The sequence below is a fragment of the Pocillopora damicornis genome, chromosome 9, assembly GCF_964200805.1.
Source record: "Pocillopora damicornis chromosome 9, jaPocDami1.2, whole genome shotgun sequence".
NCBI lineage: Eukaryota > Metazoa > Cnidaria > Anthozoa > Scleractinia > Pocilloporidae > Pocillopora > Pocillopora damicornis.
The window spans coordinates 22,391,082-22,416,406 of record NC_142678.1 but is presented as its reverse complement, the minus strand read 5'-3'; the positions used below and the strand labels follow the sequence as shown (position 1 = coordinate 22,416,406).

At 38.7% G+C, this 25,325-nt stretch overlaps 4 protein-coding genes and 1 long non-coding RNA gene across 7 annotated transcripts; 3 read left to right on the top strand and 2 right to left on the bottom strand.

Moving 5' to 3' along the window:
- Positions 1-415: 415 nt before the first annotated feature.
- Positions 416-7,247, top strand: LOC113670176 (uncharacterized). Of its 2 annotated transcripts, XM_027186275.2 has the most exons (9): positions 416-917; positions 2,779-2,819; positions 3,052-3,241; positions 3,436-3,491; positions 3,986-4,093; positions 4,556-4,893; positions 5,384-5,581; positions 5,854-6,228; positions 6,313-7,247. In XM_027186275.2, exons 1-9 carry the CDS (start codon positions 796-798, stop codon positions 6,553-6,555), a joined length of 1,671 nt encoding a protein of 556 aa, XP_027042076.2. In that variant the 5' UTR covers positions 416-795; the 3' UTR covers positions 6,556-7,247. The 2 variants fall into 2 exon arrangements, with proteins under 2 accessions (XP_027042076.2, XP_027042074.2); XM_027186273.2 differs by having other exon boundaries at positions 436-917; positions 5,854-7,247.
- Positions 7,248-8,078: 831 nt separating this feature from the next.
- Positions 8,079-12,079, top strand: LOC113670159 (kelch-like protein 18). Its single transcript, XM_027186255.2, has 4 exons — positions 8,079-9,114; positions 10,183-10,343; positions 10,740-10,989; positions 11,434-12,079. The coding sequence occupies exons 1-4, from the start codon at positions 8,172-8,174 to the stop codon at positions 11,829-11,831; spliced, it is 1,752 nt and encodes a 583-aa protein (XP_027042056.2). The 5' UTR covers positions 8,079-8,171; the 3' UTR covers positions 11,832-12,079.
- Positions 12,080-12,272: 193 nt separating this feature from the next.
- On the bottom strand, positions 12,273-15,146 carry LOC113670174 (ADP-ribosylation factor 1-like 2). Its single transcript, XM_089182800.1, has 5 exons — positions 15,113-15,146; positions 14,772-14,951; positions 14,551-14,661; positions 14,296-14,420; positions 12,273-13,792 (listed from the first exon to the last, which is right to left on the bottom strand). The coding sequence occupies exons 2-5, from the start codon at positions 14,917-14,919 to the stop codon at positions 13,631-13,633; spliced, it is 546 nt and encodes a 181-aa protein (XP_089038926.1). The 5' UTR covers positions 14,920-14,951; positions 15,113-15,146; the 3' UTR covers positions 12,273-13,630.
- A 4,003-nt stretch (positions 15,147-19,149) lies between these two features.
- On the bottom strand, positions 19,150-23,392 carry LOC149040757 (ADP-ribosylation factor 1). 2 transcript variants are annotated; one of them, XM_089182799.1, is made up of 5 exons: positions 22,935-23,085; positions 22,661-22,838; positions 22,441-22,551; positions 22,186-22,310; positions 19,150-20,269 (listed from the first exon to the last, which is right to left on the bottom strand). In XM_089182799.1, the coding sequence occupies exons 2-5, from the start codon at positions 22,806-22,808 to the stop codon at positions 20,108-20,110; spliced, it is 546 nt and encodes a 181-aa protein (XP_089038925.1). In that variant the 5' UTR covers positions 22,809-22,838; positions 22,935-23,085; the 3' UTR covers positions 19,150-20,107. The 2 variants fall into 2 exon arrangements, with proteins under 2 accessions (XP_089038925.1, XP_089038924.1); XM_089182798.1 differs by having other exon boundaries at positions 22,661-23,392.
- On the top strand, positions 23,117-24,427 carry LOC149040756 (uncharacterized). Its single transcript, XR_016179847.1, has 3 exons — positions 23,117-23,233; positions 23,716-23,902; positions 24,122-24,427. It is a non-coding gene; the product is annotated as an uncharacterized LOC149040756 (long non-coding RNA).
- The last annotated feature ends 898 nt before the right edge of the window (positions 24,428-25,325 follow it).

The window sequence follows — 25,325 nt, the reverse complement described above, 5'->3', positions numbered from 1 at the left end:
CATAGCCGGTATAGTATAATTAGATTATTTAACGAGGAGAAAACGAAGAACATTCATCAAGTATTGTATCAAAAAAAGGTCAAATCAAAATCAAAAGGAATCGTATCTGGTGTCAGTCTTAGCATTCTGAATAGTCAAACCTGTTCAAAATTTAACCGGAAAATTGACCGGGATCGATAACAAATCAAATGAGCAGCCCAAAGTTGTAAAGCTTTCAAATGATTAAGTGTTTTTGTCTTCAATCGATGGTCAAGCTCAGAGACTAATCAAACTAATCGGGTGAATGACGCACAAAGAGGAGGATTCTAAAAATAAATGACAGATGACAGCCTTACATCTACATGTAATAGTTTACCGGAAGTTGACAATACCACGTACACTCGCGAGTGGGAACAGTTCCAAAGGTCCTTTGTGTGTTCCTTTCACTCTTTGCTTAATGTTGACAGCTGTACAATTTGGAAAAATAAAGCTTACTCATTAATCTTGGCGTTTCCTGATTGACATCGAAAGAATTCTTCGGGATTCAGCAAACTGTATGCTTTCCATCACCGCAAGTCATTAACGCGTATCACCTCTGTGCAAATACGTCACTTAAATTGGTATAAGTTTACATCTCACGGTCATAATCGTGTCGTCAGTGTTGTCATTTCGCGGAGCGTTTCCTACTTGACCCGTGACTAGAAACTCTCTGCTCTCTGTGTACTGATCATTTTCAAAACAGCTTTTAACAGCCGCACTAGTGATAATCCCCTCGTGAACACAGCTTCAACTGAAAAGTCACGGTGTTGTGGATCGATGATGTCTCGGTTAAACCTTCCTTATTACGCTGGCCACTTATTTCTTCTAATTATCGTAACAGCGCCGACATTATTTTATGTTTTTCGCCCGGATCATCCGCCCCACTCCGATTTATATGAGTAAGTATTGAACTGAATATACGAACAGTATCAATGATGTAGCTAAGGCTTTTTATACAGATATTGATGTAGATAAATTTCTCTTTTAAATTGCTCTGATTGGAAAGTACAGGACCGCAGTCAAATTTTCAAGATTATCTTTATCAACACCAAGGACCGCTATAAAAACATGCTAAGAAGGTTTAATTCATACAAGACTCAAGACTCATTGATGGTAGAAATTGAGGTGGATATGGCTTAAAGAGGTCTTGTTCAGGCACGAATTGTTGCGGGCTGCGAGTGTCAATCGCTACATGCTTATGCATACGTGATCATTGTGTTGAAGATCAAAATTTTTGTCATAAGTTGAGCTGTTCGTAAATACGGACGTATTATATTATATTGCTCTTTCGCATGTTTCAAAGTTTTCTGGCTCACAGTGATCGACAGTCTCGGGAAGATCATAGAAATCAAATGTCGTCTGTTGAGTTTAGACACTGTACTCACGCGCATATCCACTTTGAGGTGTTGTCTTTCCCGTGATGTTTAAAATCAGAATTTGTGAGATATCCTCGCCTGAAACAATTTGAGTAACTTTAATCGATTTTTAATAGAGTAGATGCAACTTTTCCTGATGATTGCCACTTAAGTCCGCCAATTAACCAAGAAAAGCGATCAGTGACAGACTAAGCAAGGCTATTTTCTCTTTCTCTTTCTTGTGTTTCGAACCGGGCGTCCATTTCATCGAACGAGGATTTAACGCTGGTCATAACAAAGAAAACGCGAAACTGAAATTAAATCGGACGCTTTTTCGCTGAATCATTATACGTTTGGCTTCGTGTACTGGATGAATGTTTGAGATGTAAATAACGTTGACCAAGCTAATTGAGATATTTTTGGCAAATCTATAGGAACGTTTTAAAAAGTAACAAGACGTGATGTTTACGATACGTGATGTTTATGAATAGATTGGCTGACTTAAAGTGATTTACAGGCATACTTTTCTTTTGAAGTACGATTCTCTTAATCAGAAGAGGCATCTGTGCTAGAGCAATTTTTGTAATATTATTATACAAATGCCACATCATCACATCGTCAACGTCACGTAAGAACTTATTGTCAGGAGTAATTTTTGTACATTTATTTATCCATTTATTTCATGCTCGTGCCTGTTATCCCGAAGATTGGGACGAATTTCTCCGAGTTATTATTCATGACCTTTTTTTGTTTTATTACAAGTGGATTTACTTGAGTTTTGATTGTTCACTTCCAGCTGTCAGTTCTAAAGCAATACTAAAGCATTTACAGAGTTAAAATCGACTTGAACACCATCTGTTAGGTGATCGTTAACGCTTCATCGATGAGTAAGCTTCATGAAATAATTGTGATGACAAAAATTTTACCACAGCAGCGATTTAACGTGCAAAACAAACCCAAATTTGTTCTCTAATGACTCACAGGTAGACTTCAAATAATGCCTCCGGCAACATACAATGGTGTTCTGTTGATCGAGGTCAAAGTTACTTTTAATAGTACTTGATTGTTTCACCTCTTGTGGAGAAGTGATCTAGTCAGTTTAATTTGCCCCATCCCCCATTCAAGGTGGTTCCTAATTACAAACAATTTTGATGCTGCTCCAATGTTTCCTATTTATGCCCTGCTTTGATTGACGTTATTCCCTCTTGAGTTTTTCAATAGTGTTTTACTGTTGTCAAGCGATTTGACATAAAAAACCATAGTAATTTCCGTAAAAGCTGATCACCGCTATAGCCGCATTCGTCACGTGACCTGTAGTGGAATAACAGAACTGAGTTTGTACATTACCCTCTGAGATTCGGTAATGAGGGAAGGCCTAAGTCTCTTTCTGTAATCTTTTTAATAGATCTAATTTCACAAGGACAAATCAAACATCTAGCAACAAAGGTAAATTGAAACTTTCTTGTCTTTTTACTAATCTAGCAACTGTGAAAACGTTCGACTGAAATCACAGTAATCAATGCAAAATATAATATTATTTACGCTGGTACTTCTGTTTTGTTCCGTCAAGAAAATCAAAGAGAAGAGGAGAACACGTCTTGTTAAATTTCACCGTTAGTGTAGATCAAGGTTTTTATGAGTCATTGTTAAAGCTCTTTATTTCTCTTTTCCGTAACAGATATTCCGCTTGAGTGCAACTCTCCCTTAATCCCCGATAACGATACCGGCCAATGTCGACCGCCGTGCGCCTGGACTTCACAGTCTTCTTTAACCCAGAAGGTGTACTATGGCATTGTTGTGATTGGTCTGTGGTTGGTGGTTATTGCAACAATCATCACACTCATCACCTGGGCCAGCATAGAAAGCCTGTAAGTTTCGCTAAAGATATTAATCTGGAGCAAGTATTTTTCAACTAATTAGTGTTCTCCAGAAACCCAAAGGTTACCGGAAATATTGCGAAATCTGCGGAAGGATTGTTAATTATTTTTTGAAATCTCAGCTTGAGTTCACGTTATGTTTCTAATCCGAACTAACTTTGTAATACATTCTTTTCCTTTTTCAGTCGCAAGTTTCCTCACGTGTTACGTTTTCATATCATTATATGCTGCATTTTTCTTGGTAAGAAGTCGTGATGCTTGGGGACATGTTCTCCCTACAAATTGTAGAGGATGTGGATATATTTTGCGTCGGGTTTTGAACCATGTTGAAGAGATCGGTGTGGATGAATACAATGAGTTTGTGATTAACATTCTTGACAATCACAAGGCCTTCCGGAATAGGTTTAGTAGGCAACAGTTGACGTGTTGGACTAATAAAATGATGTAAAAAAGGAATCATGCACACAAGCCGAGTTTCTCTAACCTTTTAATTTCATAGCTTGATGTTACTACAAGGCGATACCCCTGTAGTGTGAGTCCATGATAGGCTACTCTCCCTCCCCCCCCCCCCCTTAGCCCCCCGCCACTTTACTGCTGGATGGAGAGAGGCATTGTCGAAGTCAACTAGTGTAAATCTTTCAAGTTTCGACAGACTGACGAAGCGCTGTAACATGTTAAGGATTGATTATGTTTAACACTTAACACTTGACTTAACCGACTTTCTCTTTTACTTAGCTTGCTTCAAAATGATTCCTGTGCGGATAGGACTTGAGAAAGTTTTCTGTGACGAACAGGCCTTTTGGCAGGCAGGAGGTCATTCCTCGCTCTATGCAGTAATTCTAGGTATGATCTAGACACTCACTCTATCCTAGTTGTTCAGTTTTTCATAGATTTTTGCCCAGGTATTTGTTTGTAGAACAAACTAATCTACATGTGCATGAACACATTTTGAGATTTTTAACTTATCGATAATAGTAAACCCTCACGTAGACATTGAGCTTTTTATTTCGATAGCCATCATGACTTCTTTTCAACGAACCTCAAAACATTTCGCGTCCAATCCACTTGAGGCGATCCTAAAATATTCCATTAAGGTAGGAGTCGCGAGCAATCCGTTCACGTGGCAGAAATCCTTAAAATTACAAAAAGTTGAGTCAGAGAAGAATGTGTTCTTTTTTACTGGTCTAAATCATCGAGGATAAACTGTAAATGATTCACTGGCTTATTTTTAGTGGGGCTTCACCTACTTCTTCCTCGAGTTCGCATTCTTGTACGCTAACGACTTCATCTCTTTGTGAATGACAGGTGCGGGGTCTCATTATTTTATTCTGGCACACTCGTTCTGGGCCATGTGCTTTATAGCGAATACTTACGCCGTGATCATTCACGACAACCGAGCTGTCTTCAAACATCCAATCAAAATTCATCTGATGCAGTCGGTGCTGAGCTGGCTGGTGCCTGCATTCATTGTGGCCGGATGTCTTTACTTTGCTCCACCCGGCTACACGTTTCTCTTTATGGATCATATGTCTGCAGGTGCGCAGAGCATTCAAATGGCTTACTTCACCTTTACGCTACCCATGCAAGTCACGATATATGTGTCACTTCATCTACTCTGGTCCATTGTGTGGCATCTTAGAAAGGTAAAAATTTTGCTAATATACTCAAATTATAATTTTACCGCTATTTTCCAACTATCTTGTATTTTTATGAACTTTTCTCCTGAAAAATTCCCCTGCTTCTTGTCTGCATTTTCTCCTAAATTGATATCAACTGTTTACATGACCGAATTTCTCGTGTTCATATTCAAGTTTACGGCTCTCTTCAACTCTATGTCAGAATCACTTTTTTGCGCAAACTAATAAGTTTCCTCTGAATAAGGTTCTCAGTGCAATGGACGTGTCTATAAATAGGGATGGGTGGAATTTTTCCCATAGGCACCCCATGACCCTCGTTGAGTTTGTGTTCGCGTCCTCATGGCACCCCTCGCGAATGAGTGCAGTGAACAGCGAAAGGCACTATTAGCCTGAGATAACTCACTTTTGATGTAAGATTGCATGTATTAAAGACGGTTACCAATTTTTTTAAAAAATTGAAACAGTTTATTGATGTTGTTGTTTTTTAATTCATAAGGCACGCCTGGACGCGACCAAACGTGTTATTCGCGCTAGAGAAGAGAAAGTTTCCATGCGCCGAATCGAACGTCAGTTTCTTAGCATGGCTGTTGTAATTCTGGTCGTAGCGGCAACTGTTACGTCGATCAATACTATGACCTTCTACCGTACGGACAAATTTGTGCATGGTGCTGAGATGTACTTTCATTGTCTGCAGGTAAATAAGCTGAGAGACATTCTTCCATTGATGGTGCCATTGTGATTCATGTTTCACTTTACATTTCCTAATTTAACACCGAACCCCCTCCCCCATCCCCTCACAGTTTTTCCTGTATCTTTCCTCGAATAATACTGTCGCATAGGCTGAGACTTTTTACGGCAAAAAGAGCACTCTTTGTTCCCCATATACGATACTCAAGGGTGACCCTAATTATATTTTTGGCTTTCACTTTACTGATACTTCCACGTGATTTTTTCTCGTTGTTTTAGACTTCAAGTGATTGCACTTCTCCCAGTTACTTTACGGTGCTTCCACTGATCAATTTAGTCGCCCCAGGCTTCCTCTGCCTGGCGTTCTTCCTCCTGTTACTGATGAACAAAGATTGCCGCCAGATATGGACGGGTTATTTCGCTAAATGCAAAAAGTGTTTCCAGCTATGTGGAGAACCTTTGAGAAAACCTCGTGCCGACACAGAACTCAGTAAAGACTCAAGATGTTCCTCAGTTCTCACTGTGTTGAGTCCAGATCGCAGAGGATCGGAGTTGTACGGCAGCCAAACATTAGTTGATCCTAAGAACAGAATACTTCCATCTTATCCCTTGCCGCGAAGCGTTACCAGATTAAAAACAGAAAGCGTAATACTGGTAGGGATAAAACCTAGAGCATCCACGCTAAGTTTGCCAGTGATGATGAGTCCAAAAGTGACTATTTCAAATTCAACTTTCCAGGTCCCTCCATCTCCAAATGAGTTGGACCCACGATCAAGAAGCAGTTCAGTACCTGTAATTCTTCAACAAGAATCAGAGACAGCTAGCACCGAGAATAAACAAGGACGCGTAACCTCGCATATTCTCAGTACACTGTCACGAGATTTGGAAGTTTCGAGGAGTATGAACAGCGAGGATTCTGATGCAAATAGCGAAACTGACAAATTCATCCCGAAAAGCGAAGAAACTTCTTCCCCGTCATAACAAATAAAACGAGAAGCTTAAAATAACAATCGTAGACGCTGAGGCTTCAAAAAAGAGAAAGGCCTTTTAATTATTTAAATTTCAGTAGTTTATGAGTGTACATTACTGAAAACAAAAATTTTAAAATTAATCATTGTTATATATTTTCCGTTCACTTTATCTTTGAGCAAAGCAATTGAAAGTGGATGCAATTTAATTTTCAACAGTATTTCCTATCGTTGATAAATTAAGTGTAGTTTGAGTGAAATATCGCGGCCTAACTTGTGTATAGGAGAAGCTTTGATAATGAAAAAGACGTCGTCGCATCGACGGTGAAGACAATAATGATAATGACCAATAGCCACTTTTAAACGTTCAGTTCGTAACACGAAGCGCGATAAATGGGACGATAGAGGCAGAGGAGTGAAAAATCGAGCGAGGCTTGGGTCAGGTACGCCACCCGACCCAAACTTCCTTCGTTTTTTGCTCTGGGATTACGTACCGTTATACTCACGAAGCCTGGAATAGGCTAGATTATGACATGCTGTAGTCGTGATTGTGATGACGGCAATAATGTAACGATGACGAAGTCAAAGACGATGACGATAATGGTAATGATGGCGAGATGATGCAGAATAAATATTTATTGTCGTGTGTTGAAATATCAAAGATATTTGTAAATATTAATTTATTAAAGTGTAGCGTATGGATAAAACCAATGGCTTATATAGCCCCCGTTTTTTTGTGTATAAAACAGACACACCCCACGATAACTATTCCTAACGCTCGAAGCGTCAGCTTTGAAATTCTTTACCAGGGCCGTAGCCAAACTTCAGAACAAGACGAGGCAAGTTTCGAGCGCCAAAGGCGCGAGCCGCTCACGGGAGGTCTGGGGGCATGCCGCCCCAGAAAATTTGAAATCTTGAGGTTCAGAAATGCTCTTTTACGCATTTTCCGTGGCATTTTTCTTCAGAAAAGTCAATCTCTCAATTGCTTCGTCTTGCCTCATGCCGGCCAATTTACATTATCCACTCAGTCGATAAAACCAAATTATTTAGCAAATAAGATAATTTGATATTATCAACTGAGTTGATAATGTAAATTGGCCTCCATCGAGAGTCTCAAAGCTGACGTTTCGAGCGTTAGCCCTTCGCCATTCGCTCTGACGAAGGGTTAGCGCTCGAAACGCCAGCTTAAAAACTCTCTACGGTGGCCATTGTACATTATCAACTCAGGTAATAAAACCAAATTCTCTTGTTATACTCACCCACCGACGTAGCACCACAGTTTCTTTACAAACTTTCCCCCTTTTGTTTATTTAGTAACTGGCCCTCAGTAGCAAACTTCTTTGGAAACTTACCTCGGTCCCTCTTTCCTTTCCTTACATTTGTTTCCTATATCCGATTTACGTGAGCGTTCCTTTTTTGCCCATATTTTGTTCGGCAGGAAAAATAATTGGTGCGGGAAATAATTGGTGCGTGCCCTGCTCGACGTTAAGCCGCTGATATTCATGTCAGTTGTATTGGCGGCTCGTAAGCCCTAAACTATAACAGAGATCAGCGGATTTATTGAATGGGTATGTAATTCATGTCAAGAATGTCAACAGGAATCAACTTTGTTACATAATAACCCGAGTCATGGACTCGAAGCGTAAAATGAAACGATCTGGAAATATTCAAGAACCAAGTAGCATTACAGATGGCAGTGAGTCTGGAAGTATGTTGTTACGGGTTCAACATGCTCAGTCGTTGCTCACAGCCCTAGAAAACATGCGAAGACAGGAAGAACTGTGTGATGTGGAACTCGTGGTGGCCGGTAGAGAAATCAAAGCACATCGCGTTATTCTAGCCGCTGTGAGTCCTTATTTCAATGCCATGTTTACGAGTGATGTTGTAGAAAGCAAACAGAAGGTCGTGCAGTTAAACGATCTGGAGCCTTTGGCAGTTCAGACGGCGGTGGAATTTGCTTACGTAGCTAGAGTCAACATAACGGTTGACAATGTCCAGTCACTTTTGACTGTCGCGACTTTGCTGCAAATGGACACTTTGACGGAAAAGTGTTGCTATTTTTTAGAGAATGAACTCCATCCTTCAAACTGTCTCGGTATACGGCGTTTTTCCGAGAATCACGGCTGCTTTATGCTCAGCAAAACAGCCTACGAGTATGCTTTGCGAAATTTCAACCACACTACACAAATGGAAGAGTTCTTTCAATGTCCTTTAGAGGAAGTTCTTAAACTACTGAGTGAGGACTCTCTGTATGTGCGGCACGAGGAAGAAGTGTACGAAGCTGCTTTACGATGGGTGAACTACAAGAAACAAGAAAGACTTAAGGCAGTTCCCCAAATAGCTGAGACGATCAGGTTCCCCTTGATGGCTTGGGAGTTCCTTGTAACAAAGGTATTGGATGATGGATTTATCGCCAGCAAAGGCGACAGCTGTCATCTATTTGAGGAGGCCAGGATGTACCATCTATGTCCTCAGTTGCGAAGTGACATAAAATGTGGCAGCCGATTTCGGCCACGGAAATTGTATGGTCAGGCAGAGTGGATATATGTTATGGGTGGGGAAATTAATCCTGGTGAGCATAAAATTAATTTTCAGCCCTGGCCTGGGTTGTTCAAAGCTGGGTTAAGATAACCCAGGGTAAGTGTGAAATTTGAGTGCAGTTCTGAAGGCTTTAAAAGAAAATTCAGTTCAAATATTTTTGCTTGCAACTTGATCATTGAATGGTCTGGAAAGGAATGGGGAAAGTCTAGCCTAAAATACTTTTGAACAAAGAAATAAAGAAACCTGTATTAAAATTTAATCCTGGGTTAGCACTGATTGGCCTTCAAACAACTGGGCGCTGGTCTTCTCCTAGTGTGAAAAAAAAAAAAGGAGTTGAAGTATCTGGTTGCATGATTTTTGATGCCTCTTTGCCAGCTTATATGGATGTTGCAAAAAAGTTTTCTTTTGAATTATGGTGAAATTTATAAACTTCAAACTCATTTAAGTTGTCTGTTCATGGTGCCCTACCAGTTTAAGCAAATGTTTTGTATATGGGGTTAGTTTTTAAACATCTGTAGAGCTGTGTTGAAGTGGGGAGGGAGAATCTTGCAACTTGATTTGGTTTCATCCACTGGGTTGATAATGTAAATTAGCCAATGTAGAAAATTTCTAAAGCTGATGTCAGAAGATTAATACTCAAACATTAGCTCTAAAGACTCTTTATGGTGGCCAATTTCATTAACAACTTGGTAAGAGGGTGCTTAATCAAGGGAGAAGGGGATGCACTTATTATTTCTCCTGTGCTGATTCCACTTTAGTTGAAGCTTCAAAAGGTAGAAATTTTGAGGCAATATAAATGGCTTATCCTTGGATCCCTACTGTTTAAGAAAGTGAGGGTGGAGGGGGGTGTTTACTCAAGAGAGGCACTTGTTGACATTTCAGCTCAGGGGTGGGGGTGGTGCTTATTAGAGCATGGGTGCATATTCAAGGAAATAAGGTAACTTTAGGGGAACTTAAATGCCACCTCATCTCCTACAATGCTATGCTTTTAATCAATTTACTTTACGTAGTCTGTGTATTTTGGTTTTTATTATTGTTCTGTTAAAAATTTCTTATCTTGGTTTATTAATTATGGCTACTACCCAATGACAATTTTAAGGGCGATGCACAATGAGAACTGTGGAAAAGTACAACCCTACATCAAACACATGGTGTGAAGTATCATCAATGTCAACCCCTCGCCGAGGACTGGCTGCAGCTATTTTAGATGGTATTCTGTATGTTGTTGGTGGATCAGATGGCATAGCTGCCTTGAATCAGGTATTGATCATCATTATTAGCCAGTTTCTGTATGTATAAGGGTGACTGACAGTACATTGAAAAGGCTTTGATCTTGCTGAATTGTAATACAATTGAATTGTATTGCAATCTCAAATTTTGGGCAGTCTTTGTGATATGTCTTAAAAGTTCATTTTTAGTGCATTTTATTTTGGTCTTGGAGTTATTAAATAGGCAATTTTCTTTACCTAAACATGTCACTCCTCTCATTCAGAGGGTTGATTATCTTCAGTCCTCTCCCCCCCCCCCCCCCTCATATCCTTCTGTCTCCCTTTTCTTAACCTGGTTGTCACTGGCATTCTTTCCCAAAGCTTCCTTTTCATTGCATTTCTGCATTTCTTTATTTCTTCCTTCTCGTGCATAACAAATCTCTCACAGGTAGAACAGTATGATCCAAGCTCTGACAAATGGTCTCCTACTACAAGTATGATTGAACACAGGAGTAGTGTGGGGATAGGGGTTCTTGATGGCTTTCTTTATGCAGTAGGAGGGTATAATGGACAAGTCACTGTTAACACAGCTGAGAGATATAATCCACGAACTGGAGAATGGAATATGATCACTGAGATGAACACAGTACGCAGCATGCTTGGAGTGGCATCCATGAATGGTCAGCTTTATGCAGTTGGTAGGTTGATCCAGTATTCAGAGAGATCAATATTTGACAAACAGTTGAAGAAAACATAATGAAGATCTGAAAAAAAAATTTTCCATGGAAGATATGGGGAGAAGACTGGGGAAGGTTATTTGAACCCTGAATGGGATTTATCTATGGCTAGCTGCGTGAAAAAAGCTTTATGTTATCATGTAAGCTTTTCCTGAAAATGCATTTAGTATCAATCTTGCTGCAAAAATCCCTGGTCTTGAATTATGGAATAAATCTCTATTAACTGTTCTGTTGATTCCACACAAGCATTTTGTTGCCCATGGGAAATTTAGCAATGTGAACTGGCGAGAGGTTTGCAAGGAGTCTAGGAGTGTGATTTCCTTGTTTTCCATGTCCTTGCCAAGCCACATATGCTGGTAAATTTTGATACATTTTTCCTCAACAAGTTTCATTTGTATTTTTAAGGTGGCTATGATGGTGTGACAGACCTCTCCTCTGTAGAGTTTTATAGCAATCAAATCAACCAGTGGCAGCTAGTGTCATCCATGAAGACTCCACGTTCTATGGCAGGTGTGACAGTTTTAAATGATGTTTTGTTTGCTGTGGGTGGATGCAATGGTCAGAGTTTAGAAAGTGTTGAAATCTATACACCTGAGACTGACACCTGGATGATAATTGCTCCCATGAAAGAGCCTCGTAGTGGTGTGGGGACAGCTGTTATTGATGGTCTGTTGTATGTTCTTGGTGGTTATAATGGAACAGATTATCTTAATAGTGTGGAAGTTTTTCATCCTCAGAAAAAACGATGGACCTCAGCAACAAATATGAAAACAAATAGAAGACGGTTTGGCTGTTGTTCATAGCTTGCTTAGACCACAGAAGTGTTTACTTTGATTGATCATCTCATTTTTTTAAATTTTAAAAGAAATCTAAGTGAACTGCATGGGCCCAGTTGTTTTTCAATCTACATTATTAAGGGCTAACTGATGCTGCAAAGATGTTCTGTTAGTTTTTCAAATGGACAACTCTGATTTAACTCTTTCAAGCACTAGTCCTGATCGAGTTGTAATACATCTGGTTGTAGGAAACAATAAATGGCTCTGATAAGTCAGGATTTTTGTTTGCAACACTCAATTTTCTCATAATACACCCACTGTCAAATTATTCAAAGGAATGGTAAGAGAAAAGGACACAAGCAACAGGGAGAGGACAGCTCTACTTTCACTTCATTTTAGATTTCATGTTAAAAAATTGAAAAATTTAAAATAACAAAACAATAACAACCAAAATAAAAACTCAAGAAAAAAGTTAAGTGCTTCTTTAATTGTACTCAAACTACGACTCTTATGGTCTTTACATTAAAAAACAAATTTAGTGTTACAAATGGATTGTTAAAATGTCTGCTGTTGTTTTATGACAAACAAGAATCATTTATGAATTATCACCATAACTTTGAAAGTCCAGGAAAGTATTCGTGAATCCTAGAGACTTAGCTCACATTACTTGCAAATTAATGAAGAATCCTTTAGTATCAATTGGGGATACTATTTTATGGAACAACAAGTTCTAAGAACTAACAAGAAATTTCTAGCAGATAGTAAAGGTAAAAGATATTGGGGTCTTGGCAGTAAAAAGGATGATTCCCAGAAGTAAATGAAATCTGGATCCTCTTTGTAATATTCATGATCAGCATTATCCAGCTCACAGGTGAAAATAGACAGTAACTTAGCAACTAGACGGTGTTCTCTTGTTTAGCCAAAAAATTCTCTCACAAAGTCAAAAGAAAAAATATAGAGAAGCACAGCTTAAGGATAACTTACTAAAATCAAAATTCTTGCAACTAATTTACAAGGAAATGTGTGGCAGCTGAAGTTGAGAATTAACAATCAGATCTTGGGAGTTACAGGGTTAACACTATTTTCCTAAATCAAAAGGTATTTCAAAGAAAGAACCCTATAAGTATAAGGTTTTGAGGGATAAACTTGAGGTTTCAAACAGTGTATAAATGCATGTTTACCATTCTTCACCTTTGAAGTAAAAACTAACTGAACAATAATTTGGTATTTGTTCCACAAACATTCACACATTAGTATTCCTGCCTCTTCTCACGCCAATAATATGATTCTCACACCTGTGGATTGAAAAACCTGATTTCACACCAACATGCCTGAGTACCCAAATCTGAATGCCTAGCAGAAAAAATCAAGGTAGTTCTGTACATTACTGAAAATGTCTCTCATGATATAAACTTAAATCAGTATCAAAGGAGATAAAATCATACAAATGATTGTAAATAACTTTAGTGCTAGAAAGTAAACAGCACCAGTTCACGTTTGCATCAACCCTGTAAGGGCATCCTCAAAAGTTTCCAAGTCTTTGCATTGTAGAAAACATCTTCAGAAATTTCTAGGTATCACAGATCTGATCAGGTTTTCTTTGAGAATGATGGCAATCTGAGGATAAACATCTTGGAAAAAGAAAAAGGTAACTGATAAGGTAAAGTGAAACTTTCAACAAGACCTGCTTCACTGCAGTAACATCAATATAAAACGAACTAGAGGAAATTTCAAGTGATCTATGAAAATAAAATGAGAAATTGTCTGATCAAATTAGAATGTTATTTTAATACACTATGTATGCCATGTCTTCAAGTTCATCAGTATTAATCTTTCTTTTTAAGTTGCGCTGATAGCCAGTCAAGTCCTTCATAAAGACCATCTCCACTTGTTGCACATGTAGCTTGGATGTACCATGTACGATTTCTCAAGCCGTGTAAACCCAGCTTGTCCGTAATTTCGGCTGCTTGCATCGCATTGGGCAAATCCTGTAAAGAAAAAATATATTAAGTTGAACAACAGGAGAAATGAATAACAAGACCTTGCGAGATGATTTATAAAATGTATTGTGGAATCTTACGCGGATATGCAGAATGTCACGGATAGCAAGAAGGAAGAGGAAATTACGAGTCCAAGGTTAAACTGAACACCACGCCTGAGAAAAAATTGGTCACGACAGTTCTCATCTTATATCTGAATGAAATCAACTCCAGATTTCTTTCCATGTCTTTGTTTGCTGATATCGGTACTTATCCAAGAACTCCAAACTCTATACGAATCCTTAAATTCAAATCACTTTTTTACTTCGACAGTGTAAGAAAGTAAATTAAAAAGAGCAAGAAAACTCCATTATGGCACAGTAGGAGGGGTGAACTGTCACAAATACCACAGCCTAGTTTCTCATAAGATCATGGGCCTCGTAAATTTAAGATGACAATAATAAACAGGAGCGCAAGAAAAAAGCACCGCTACGAAAGGTCGCTCAAGGTACCTGTTTGTTCGCAAAGACAAGAAGAGTAGCATCTCTAAGTTCATCTTCACCCAACATCCTGTTCAATTCGTCTCTTGCTTCGCCAACTCGCTCACGATCATTGCTATCCACAACAAATATTAGACCTAACAAGAGGATAGCAACATAGAGATCGATAACTAGAACATACCATACGAACAATGAACCAAAGATCAACGCAAGAAACTGCTTGATGACGATATTGCACAACATTTCGAACCGGCAAATGTACGGTACCTTGTGTATTTTGAAAGTAGTGTCGCCAAAGAGGTCTGATCTTGTCTTGGCCGCCAACGTCCCAAACTGTAAAGCTTATGTTCTTGTATTCTACTGTTTCCACGTTAAAACCTATGAAATTAAGTTTACGAATATCTCAAATACCAGAATCCACTTATCCATAAAAATTTACGCTATTGCGCGAACTGTCATGGCGTCCCGAAGCATCTCTTTGTACATACCAATTGTTGGAATCGTTGTGACGATTTCTCCGAGTTTAAGCTTGTAGAGGATGGTCGTTTTCCCAGCGGCATCAAGCCCGACCATGAGAATTCTCATCTCCTTTTTGCCGAAGAGACCGGAGAACAGTTTGCCAAACACACTGCCCATGTTTCACAGTTGATCGCTCCTAGAAACCAAATCTGAAAACGCGAGAAAATATTTAGAAAAGGCGAGTCGGTAAAAGCTCTTGAGTGGTTTGATGCCACTCCTCGACAACAGGCATTTCTCTTGAAAGATCTAAGACTAGCAAGAACAGATATATTTCAAACCAGTTCGCAAAAAACCGTAGACAAATTCTTACCACGTCGCCGCTTCAAACGCGTCCAACTGCCTACGTCGTTCCCAGAATCCTCGTCTCTTCTAGGAACGAGGCTCGATTTCCGCTACAGCGTTCGAGATCACTTCCGGTCACCAGCAACTTCTTTAGAGGAACAAAGCTGTTCAGTAATAAACCATGGATACTCACAAAATGTGATAAAAACCCAAAAAAAGCAGTACAGGAGGGACAGCTGAGTGTGTCACTGTTATCCTCATCATATTTTGACGTCTTTCGAGATTTATTTAACAAATTGCTTAATTTTTTCAACTGTGGTGATAATTGTAAACGTTTCGAGCGTTAGCGTTCGTCGGAGCGCCGGAATGCTAACGCTTGAAACACCAGCTTTAGAATCTGTTTACGGTGGCCAATTTACCATTGTCAACTCAGCGACGCAGCACTACAGTTTCTCTAGAAACTTAGCCCCTTAAAAAGTAAATCTCTTGAGTGGTTCAGTTTAGACTTTAGACTACTTACCTGAATTCGTTTTCATACTATACATCTATACATATATACATACATATATATATATATATATATATATATATATATATATATATATATATATATATGTAACTAACTGCAGACAGTACTGTTTCGGCCTTCTGGGCCTCATCAGTGCAGTGCTGATGCTAGGATGGAGGAAAGACTATATAGCCACCTCAAGTGATCTCACATATCTGGGATCATCTAAGCCATGCCAGAGTGCTCAAACTAGAAAAACTAGTGAGCATGCATATATATGTATGTATGTATGTGTATATATATACATACATACATATATGGTGCAATAGTGCATTAGTGATAGAACTTTGGCAAAAGAAAAGTTGCTGAGATAATAAAATGCCTTCTATCGCTAAATGCCCTCTGAGCAGTTAATGTTATTGATTACACAAAAAATTTATATTTCTATGAAAATATAGCGGCGCTGAAACAATTAACTAATGAATGTGCAATGAGGCATGACTTCAGAACCATTGGATGGATCTTCATTTCCGGCCCTATTAAAATGACTTTGCCCGAGTATTATTATGTGCATGACTACAAGTTCACCCATATAAATTTGTTTTTTCAGTTGTGATGATAGCCAGTCAAGTCCTTCACATAAACCATCTCCAATTGTTGCACATGTAACTTGAATGTATGGTGCGATTTCTTAAAGCTGTGTAGGCTAATCTTGTCCACTTTTTCAACGGCATTCGTTGCATTAGGTAAACCCTGCAAATTGGAAATTTTCTCCATTTACGAGTCTGAATTTAACCCTCATACTAAAACCCGAAATACTCTGTTAGCCCTAAAATACATAAACATCTCACATATTCTTCGACGGGAGAGGGAAATTTTGAAATCTGACATTTGAAACTCATATCTTCCCAATTTTCGTTTCTGATGGAACATGAAGTGCCAATTACGTAAATTTTCAACCCAAAAAAGAAAATGATTTAGGCAGCAGATAGCCTTAATCTTTTCACTTAATGTGTAACGAGAAAAGCGGTGTTCTCTCCTAGAGAGTAGAGTAATTTTGTCGAATGAAAAAATTGGACAATTGAATAAAATGTGTCAACCCAATTATTGCTGAGGGTTGATCCACAAAAAGGATAACAAGTTTGGTTCAAAGAGAGTAAAATTTTAAAGCAGGGTTAATTCATCACGTCTGAAATAAGAATTAACAGCAAAAAACTGTAATTTTCAGTTGTATTTGTTAAACAAACTGTCATTTATAAACCTGTCACTTCTGGCTTCTATGTATGAGTCTCCCAGTAGTACATACCTTCTGACCAAATCCTCTGCATGCCTGCCAGAAAAGCCCTTCAGTGATCTGATGACACTCCCCAACTTGTCGATAGATTTTGATATCGTCAGCAAATAACTTGGCGGTAGATGTGATGATGTTAGGTATGTCGTTCACGTAAATGAGGAACATAATCGGCCCCAGTATTGAGCCTTAAGGGACGCCAGATATAACAGACGACCATTCGGAATACGATCCACGTATATCTGTCCTCTTTGTTTTCGGTTGGTTAAAAATTCCTAAACCACAAGTGCAGTTTCCCGTCTATACCGTATCTATTGAGCTTTAAAAGCAGGCGCTCTTGGGGGACACTGTTAAACGATTTTGAAAGGTCCAGAAATATTACATCAGACATTTTCGACGAATTTCTTGATAAGCACCAGTGGTTATAACAGCTTACAAGTTGCGGCACTGCCGATCTGCCTTAGTTTTAAGCCATTTCTAAATAAGTGGAGCTTATATCAAGCTGCCAGTTAAAGTCATCACTCGATAAGCTGTCAATAAAATTCTGTTGCAGACTATAAGTCACCAATATCATGATATGCGTAGGGAGTGGTCCTTCAAGCATGGACTTGATGTATCTCTTGTCAACTTCGATTTCCATGTAAGACTTTGAAGTCTTCGTCAGCTTTAGAAGCGGGAAAGGACTGTTCTACGGTAGAGACTTTAGTCAAGAACAAAGTGTGAGAAAGAAAAAGAAGAAATATAAAAGGCGAATATTTCAGGACTGGACGCTGGGTGATGAAGGAAACACTACAGCATGCAGCACTATCTCTGTACCGCCTACCATTCGACCAATGCCAATGATGGAGGAACGTGCAATTTCAAACAGGAAATAAAGCTCTTACACAGACCAAAGGCGACTATTACATGGTGTCACGAGCGATGATGGAATAGACAGACTACAGATAGAGAACTGGACATTTTTCGAATAGAGCTGGTGTACCACAAGATCACCACAGAACTTAGACACCGATGGAAACGGATTGTCCAAAGATGCGATATTACAAAATGGAGCTGAAAGAACTTGCAATTTCAAACAACAAATAAAGCTCTTTCGCAAACTACAGACGACTATTACATGGTGTCAGGAAAGATGCTTTACGTAGCTTTTTGTCAAGTTGGATTTCCAAGAATGAATCTGAAGTCCTCCTCAGTAGAACATGACGTGGCAAAAAACAAAGAAGAAAGGAGAACACTACGAGACTGAACGTTACATGATAAAAGTCAAGTAATCTCAATGGGGTGATGGCTTTTTTTATCACCGTTAACGTTTAAATGTTTTTCCAGTTTACTTTTACGGCTATCAGTTCATTTCTTTCCGTTAAAGCTAGCAAATAATTTTCAGGTGAACTATTCTTACGTCTAACGGATAGAATTTATCAATTCTTACGCGTACCGGCTTATTTTTTCCGTCATTTTACGGCAAATGGTTAACTCCATTGAGACTCTCTAGTAGCAGTACCGTCTGCCTACTACCACACAGCCTTTGCCAACGATGGTCAATAATAATTAACAACTCTATGAGCTGTTAGTAAAGCTGTGTTTCGGACTACAAATGACAGTCACAAACGCGTCCAACTGTCAATCTCGCTCTCACAACCCACCCTGATCGTCTTAGGAGCGGGGCTTGATTTCCGCCACTCCCGATTTCATTAGGAAAACTTATTATCCTTTTTGTGGAACACCGTGAGCGGCTGGTTGTCGAGTCTGAAGTAGTGCACAGGTGATCTCCATACTTCAGAGGTTTTGATTACTATGGTATTTTGCAGGCTCTCCTGATCAATAGTGAATCCCAACCGGCCATTTAGCAATAGCTGGTCACGTGACCTAAGAATTGTTGCCGCACATTAACCTGAAGAGTCCAAGACACCTTGACTTCTTAGTTAATTTAGCCACAATGCAATTTTTTTTGTCGACCACTCAAAGGCTACGATCCTTAAAATGACGTCTACACGTTTCCGTCTGCTACAAACTACGGACTTTAGTCAAATGACACAACAGCGGTTTTCTAAGTAGTTCTTCTTCGAAGCCTAGGGGCCGAAATACAAACCGAAAAGTTCATATCCCCCTTTACAAATGCAAAGTGGGTGGTTCTGACTCTACTAGGTATTCCCTGGGATATCGAAACATCTTTTAGACATGCATTTGATAGAGATAAGTTGGTTACATGACTAATATTTGTAGTGCACGCAGTCACCTGGTGGCTAACATGACTAATAAACACAAATCTCCAAAAAGAATTTTATTAGAATTTGCTTGCACTTGTCTTCAACGCAAGACACTAGCTCTGTCAGATATCAGTTGAAAGTATTTTTTAATATTACTATTAGACAGACACAGAGAAATAAGAGTAATCTTGAAAAACCCTTCAACAACAACAGCCATTTTTCTTAAGTAAACCCTTAGTGCTGCTTTAACATACCACGTTCAAGCCTCTCCAGAGCACACATCGCTTCAGTATTGGCAACTCATTTTGGATCTTTGATGACTTTGTGTACACCTTAGCAAATACTTGTCACCAGAAAAACTCTCACAGGAAAATGCAAAGCAATAGAGTACATGTATGTACAGTAATCTCATACTAGCTCACTGTATATTGCAGATGTCACAGTTAAGTACAATTGTTACTGGATTCTGATGTTTGAAAATGCTTGAAAGAAAACACTCTCAAGATTTGCAGTCAAGAGGCAAACCTAGGGAAATTTAAAAATCAAAAATGCTTCTTTTGACAAAGGCATGCAAAATAGGCAACATTTAGATATAATACTTTATTTGTTTTACATGGAAAAAAAAACTCAGCATTAACATGCAGGAGGCTTGTCTGCAGAACTTGTACTCCAGATTGGTAGATGATTCCACTGAAAACTATTTTGTGATGTTATTAACATACTTACTTGAATATTTGCCATTTTATGGTACAACAATGAATAACAAATGGCAAAGGGAAAGTTGCTCGGACATTGAAATGCCTTGTATTGCTGAATGACCTCTCAATCATCAATTTTACTAACAGCGAAAAAATGAACAGTCTGTTTAATTACTTTCTATGACAATAAAGCAGTGAAATAATTAACTAATGAATGTGCAATAAGGCATGATTTCAGAGCCACTGGATGGATCTTAATTCCCCTATTAAACTGTCTTTGCCCTTGATTATTACATGTATGACTTCACATTCACCGATATTAATTTTGCTTTTTCAACTGTGATGATAGCCAGTCAAGTCCTTCATATAAACCATCTCCACTTGTTGCACATGTAGCTTGGATGTACCATGTACGATTTCTTAAGTTGTGCAAGCCAATCTTGTCTGTTATTTCTGCAGCATTCATAGCATTGGGCAAATCCTGCAAAACAACAAAATTTCATTTCTATTTGAAAAGTGCAAGTTTTCTTTCTAAATCGAATTATGCTGTACCTCTGTCAAAAACTTCTCCACTACTACTATAAACTTCTCAATTTTACAAAATCCTGAAATGATCATAGCCCTAACAAACCATTTCTTATTTTCTTCAACAGGAAAACTAAATTCTCAAATCTGATTATACAAAGTCATATTTTTTATTTCATTGGATATAAAAACGAGACAGATGATAAACATAAAATAAAACTATAAAACTCCTATGCATTCCCTTGTTAACATGCTGCTCTGTTTCATTGTGCAGCAATTACCATGGAAGGGAGCTGACTGACAATTGCCTAAAGGCATGTCTTCTTGTACATTCATTTAAACTTGATGAATAACCAAGCTGACAGAAATTACAGCATGAGTTGACCTTTACAGAGCTAAGGTTAATCAAAACCTTCTAAGTCACAGCATTTGCTAATAGAAATAGATTGAGTGATTGGTGAGATAGCTATCATAGTCCCATGGTCAAGCTTAAAGTTTAAGCACAAAGTAAAATTCTAGTACATGAAAAAAATAATAAAAATAAAAACAACAACAACAACAAATCCAGCTGGTTGATGAACACTCCCACTTAGATTGTATTTGCATTCAATGTTCAATTTCCCACTCCTTTATCAAATATGTCCAGAAAATAAAAAGAAACAAAAACAGAGACTAGAGGCTTAAGATATTAATCAAATATAGCCCTACTTAATACTAGAAAAGTGCTTTTTAAGCTATTTTTCAACTCAGCAAACAGAATTATATTACTTCATTGATAAACAGTCACATTCTTTTCATAGAATATGATTTTGCAGAAGCTCTAATCTCCATTAGAGAACAGAGTAATTTTCAGTGCACGAAAAAGTCAGACAATTGATCAAACTGCTGAACTAGATCATTTTTACACCTACACCTCTTTCCCCAGAGTAAGGCTATTTCACTATTAGGCCACAACATCTCTTCCCTTTTGATAACTTTTAGTGATTTTGCCCCAACTACTCGAATGGGCACGCAAGCCAGCCAAGACAGTGTATCATTCACTTAGCACCAATATGTCTTCAAAGTTATAGAAGATTGAGACAAAACTAATTGCTTCAAAGCCAGACACAGACACCCTTTAAAACCAGCAGGAGGAAAAAATGGGGAAGGTGTACCCCTGACCAGCACAATGGTGCCATTACCAAAGTTTTAGGGTATCCCTATGTAAAATGTGGTATGCATAAATAGATCACAGTTAATTATAGATGGATATGAATACATATAAAAGTTAAACCTGGTGTCAACATGACATATTTTTTGAGACAAAATTTCGATGAAAACCAAAATTTACTATTTAATGCAACAAAGGCTGGTTGTGGAAAGCTTCATCCTACAAATAATTACAATACCACAACTCTCTGGCCCCACACATCCATCTACAATTACCTTGCCTTTTTCCTTGAAAGTAAAAAGTTCTTAAATGCTTTATTGTTGCATAGCTCGAAGCAAAGCATTTAAATCTCGAACCGTGCTCTTAAGTGAACTGTGAAATTCTATGCACACTTATCCCGTGATCAAAATTATATAGCTCAAAATCAAAACACAAACAAATAACTATATAGTATTTCAATTTAATCCACAGGACAATTCACAAAATTATAAATGTTTCGTTTGCATTCCAGACGAAAACGAAAGATGGCAGGAAACGTTCTGAACACCAGAGGAAATTAAGTGATTGAGTGTAAGAACTGTCAGTTAAATTTTCACGATTGCCTCTCAATGATTGCAACATAGTCATACGCGGGGAATTTGACTCTGTAAAGTACTGTCAACTAATAAACGACTAAACTTAGCCTAAAAATTAAGTGCCACGAGAGTTTATTTCCTTCCTACCTGTTTGTTGGCGAACACGAGAAGAATTGCATCTCTAAGTTCGTCTTCGTTCAACATCCTACTCAACTCTTCTCTTGCTTCACCAACTCGCTCGCGATCATTGCTATCCACTACGAAGATTAAACCTGATCACAAACGAAAAAAAAAATTTAGACAAATGACTAGTAGATCAGCATAGATCAACGCACAAAGACTATTCCTTTGGATATTGCAAACCACTACGAGTAATTCAAAAACGGCAATCTGTTGAGGTACCTTGCGTATTTTGGAAGTAGTGTCGCCAAAGAGGTCTGATTTTGTCTTGGCCGCCGACATCCCACACTGTAAAACTTATGTTCTTATATTCTACTGTTTCCACATTAAAACCTGCGAAGAAAAAATTCAAGATTTTGTCAAAACCCGATGTTAAACAATGAATGGAAACACGCGATAGAACGCACTGTCATGGCGTCTGCCAGAGTCGTAGTGCACATACCGATTGTAGGAATCGTTGTGACAATTTCTCCCAACTTCAGCTTGTACAGAATGGTGGTTTTCCCAGCAGCATCAAGACCAACCATAAGGATTCTCATTTCTTTCTTGCCAAAGAGACCCTTGAACAAACCACTGATCATACTACCCATGTTTCAAAGTTGATTGCTCCTCGAACGCGACTGTAAACGGCAGAGAATATCGTAGAAGAGAGAAATGAAAACGCGAAAATAAAGAAACTTGTGTTTTCCAGAGGGCTTTTTATGAGAATCAGTTACCCTTAATCGTTCCCGGCGCGAAGTACTTTGAGTATTTATGTATTCGAGGGCAAACTAGCGAATAATTGCCGGCTAAAATTCGACCACGTCGTTAACTTTGTTGAGGAAGGAAACTCGCTATCATTGGGCGCGTCACATGTGCCACGTCATTGTCTAGGATGGGGGGCTCAATACATTCCTCACTGCCTTGAACTAATGGATGAAATTCTTAACAGGAAGGGAAAGAGGTGCGGAGATTCAGGTTTGAATCGTTGATCGAGAACCTGAAAACATTATAATAATGCCCAGCTTTTGGTCAGGTGAAAGCCTTTCCTGTTTGAATTTTACAGTAATAATCCTCCTTGATTATCAATACAGGAGGACTCGATCCATGCAACTGATAAAGTACATTTTTAGAGTAGCATATAACCCCAGACACCAAAATGGCGTCTCTAAACCTAGATTTTCTGCCCCCGCACAAATTCAATTCTCAATTCGTCATCTCCCTCCTGGCTTTCAAATGCCGAGAAGCCGGAAATGTCACGTTGTAGAGATGCAGACGTATTTCGGTTACGTTACCGTTTTTTCCACCCGGAAATACATCTGCGCTCCCAGGCAACTGTCGACCTGCTGGCTCCTTGAAGATCAGGTACTTCAGCAAGAACAAGGAAGATGCAAGAGACAAAAAGAGCCAGTGAGAGCCCCTTGTTTCTGCTATTGTCGTTATCTTTTTCATTATAGTTCTCAGTTCGTATTCGCCTCTAGCCCTCGACTCTTGTTTCTTTTGTTTACTTCTTATCAGATCTGAGGCATCCTGGACCGGCTTGTTCAGTACATTTGGCTTAACCAGCTTTCCCTCCTCCATAAGTCAGAAGCATATTTGTCAAGATGGCGGAATAAATGGTTGATACGTACACGGTTTTTAACAAGGCGAATAAAAAGACCCCTCCTCTGTCTGTTTATGGTCAAGTGAACATAGCGGACAGCATGTATGGGCCTACCTAAAATCATTAATATTATCATCATCATTATTATCATTATTATTATTATCATACAGATAATTATTATCGTAATTAAACTGAATAAATAATCGGAATATAGAAAACAATTAAAAAGGATACAAAAAGAAAAAGACATAGGAAAAGAAAAATATTTATATATAAAAAGTAATTATGTCATGTTCTCCATGTTTTTCTTTCTTTTTGAAGATGAAATACTGATGAAAGGGTACAATAGAAATAAAAGGAAATGTCATTTAGCCATTTTCTTGGCTCAGTATTGGTCAAAGGTCTCCGGAAGACAACAGTGGTTGGTGAGTTTAGAAGATTGTGCCAGCTTGATGAAATTCTCGGTACGCTTCCGCCAAAGTGAAAAATTTCTGCTCAGAGTTTAACGCTTTATGATCACGACCCTAAAAAATTAGCCGCGACTGGAAAAGCCTCGCTTTCCAAGATAAAGAAAACACCTTCAAGCAATGCACCAGGGAATAGGCTGAACCAAAATATTATCAACAGGTTATAATCTAATATGGAGGCGATTCTCGCTGAGTTATGAACACCACTTAAGCTGTAGTGAAAATAATGTCAGAAAAAGAGAACAAATTCAGACATATACGGAATTTGAACCCATGATTTCTGCGATACCGGTGCAGCGCTCTACCTACTGAGCTATCGAGCCAACTGGGAGCCATTTCACAGGTTTATTTGGAACCAACTGAAACACTTGCAGTTGGCTTGTTAGCTCAGTTGGTAGAGCAGTGCATCGGTATCGCAGAGGTCATAGGTTCAAATCCTGTACATGTCTGAATCTTTTTCTACTATTACTACTACTGCTTAAGTAGTGTTTACAACTGCGAGGATCACTTCTATATTCGTTTCTTCGACTGCAGTTCACATATATGATTTTCATATATTTACAGTCATTTATTCACCACTTCATGGGTTGATTTGGAACCAACTTAATAACCAGCGCTCTATCAACTGAGCTAACAAGCCAACTGGGAACCATTTCAAAGGTTTCACAGGTTTATTTGGAGCCATCTTGAACACTGGCAGTTGGATTGTTAGCTCAGTTGATAGAGCGCTGCACCGGAATCGCAAGGGTCATGGGTTCAAATCCCGTACGTCAGACTGCGAAGATCGCTTCCATATTCGTTTCTTCAACCGCAGTTCACATATATGAGTTTACAGTCGTTTTATAATCTCTTGGCTGAACTCGTGCCGCTTAGTTTAAAGATACATCCTCGCAAGGTTTGATTTTTTTCTCTTCATGGAGATACAGGGTGTTACGAGAATGAATACCGCAATGGTTCGGTTTAGCGTCCTCGTTCCAGGGCCTCCTATACCAATAAGAGCCCTGTTCTGTTTCTGTTTCAGGGAGGTGACTGTTAGGGTACATGTACATTGAGATCAA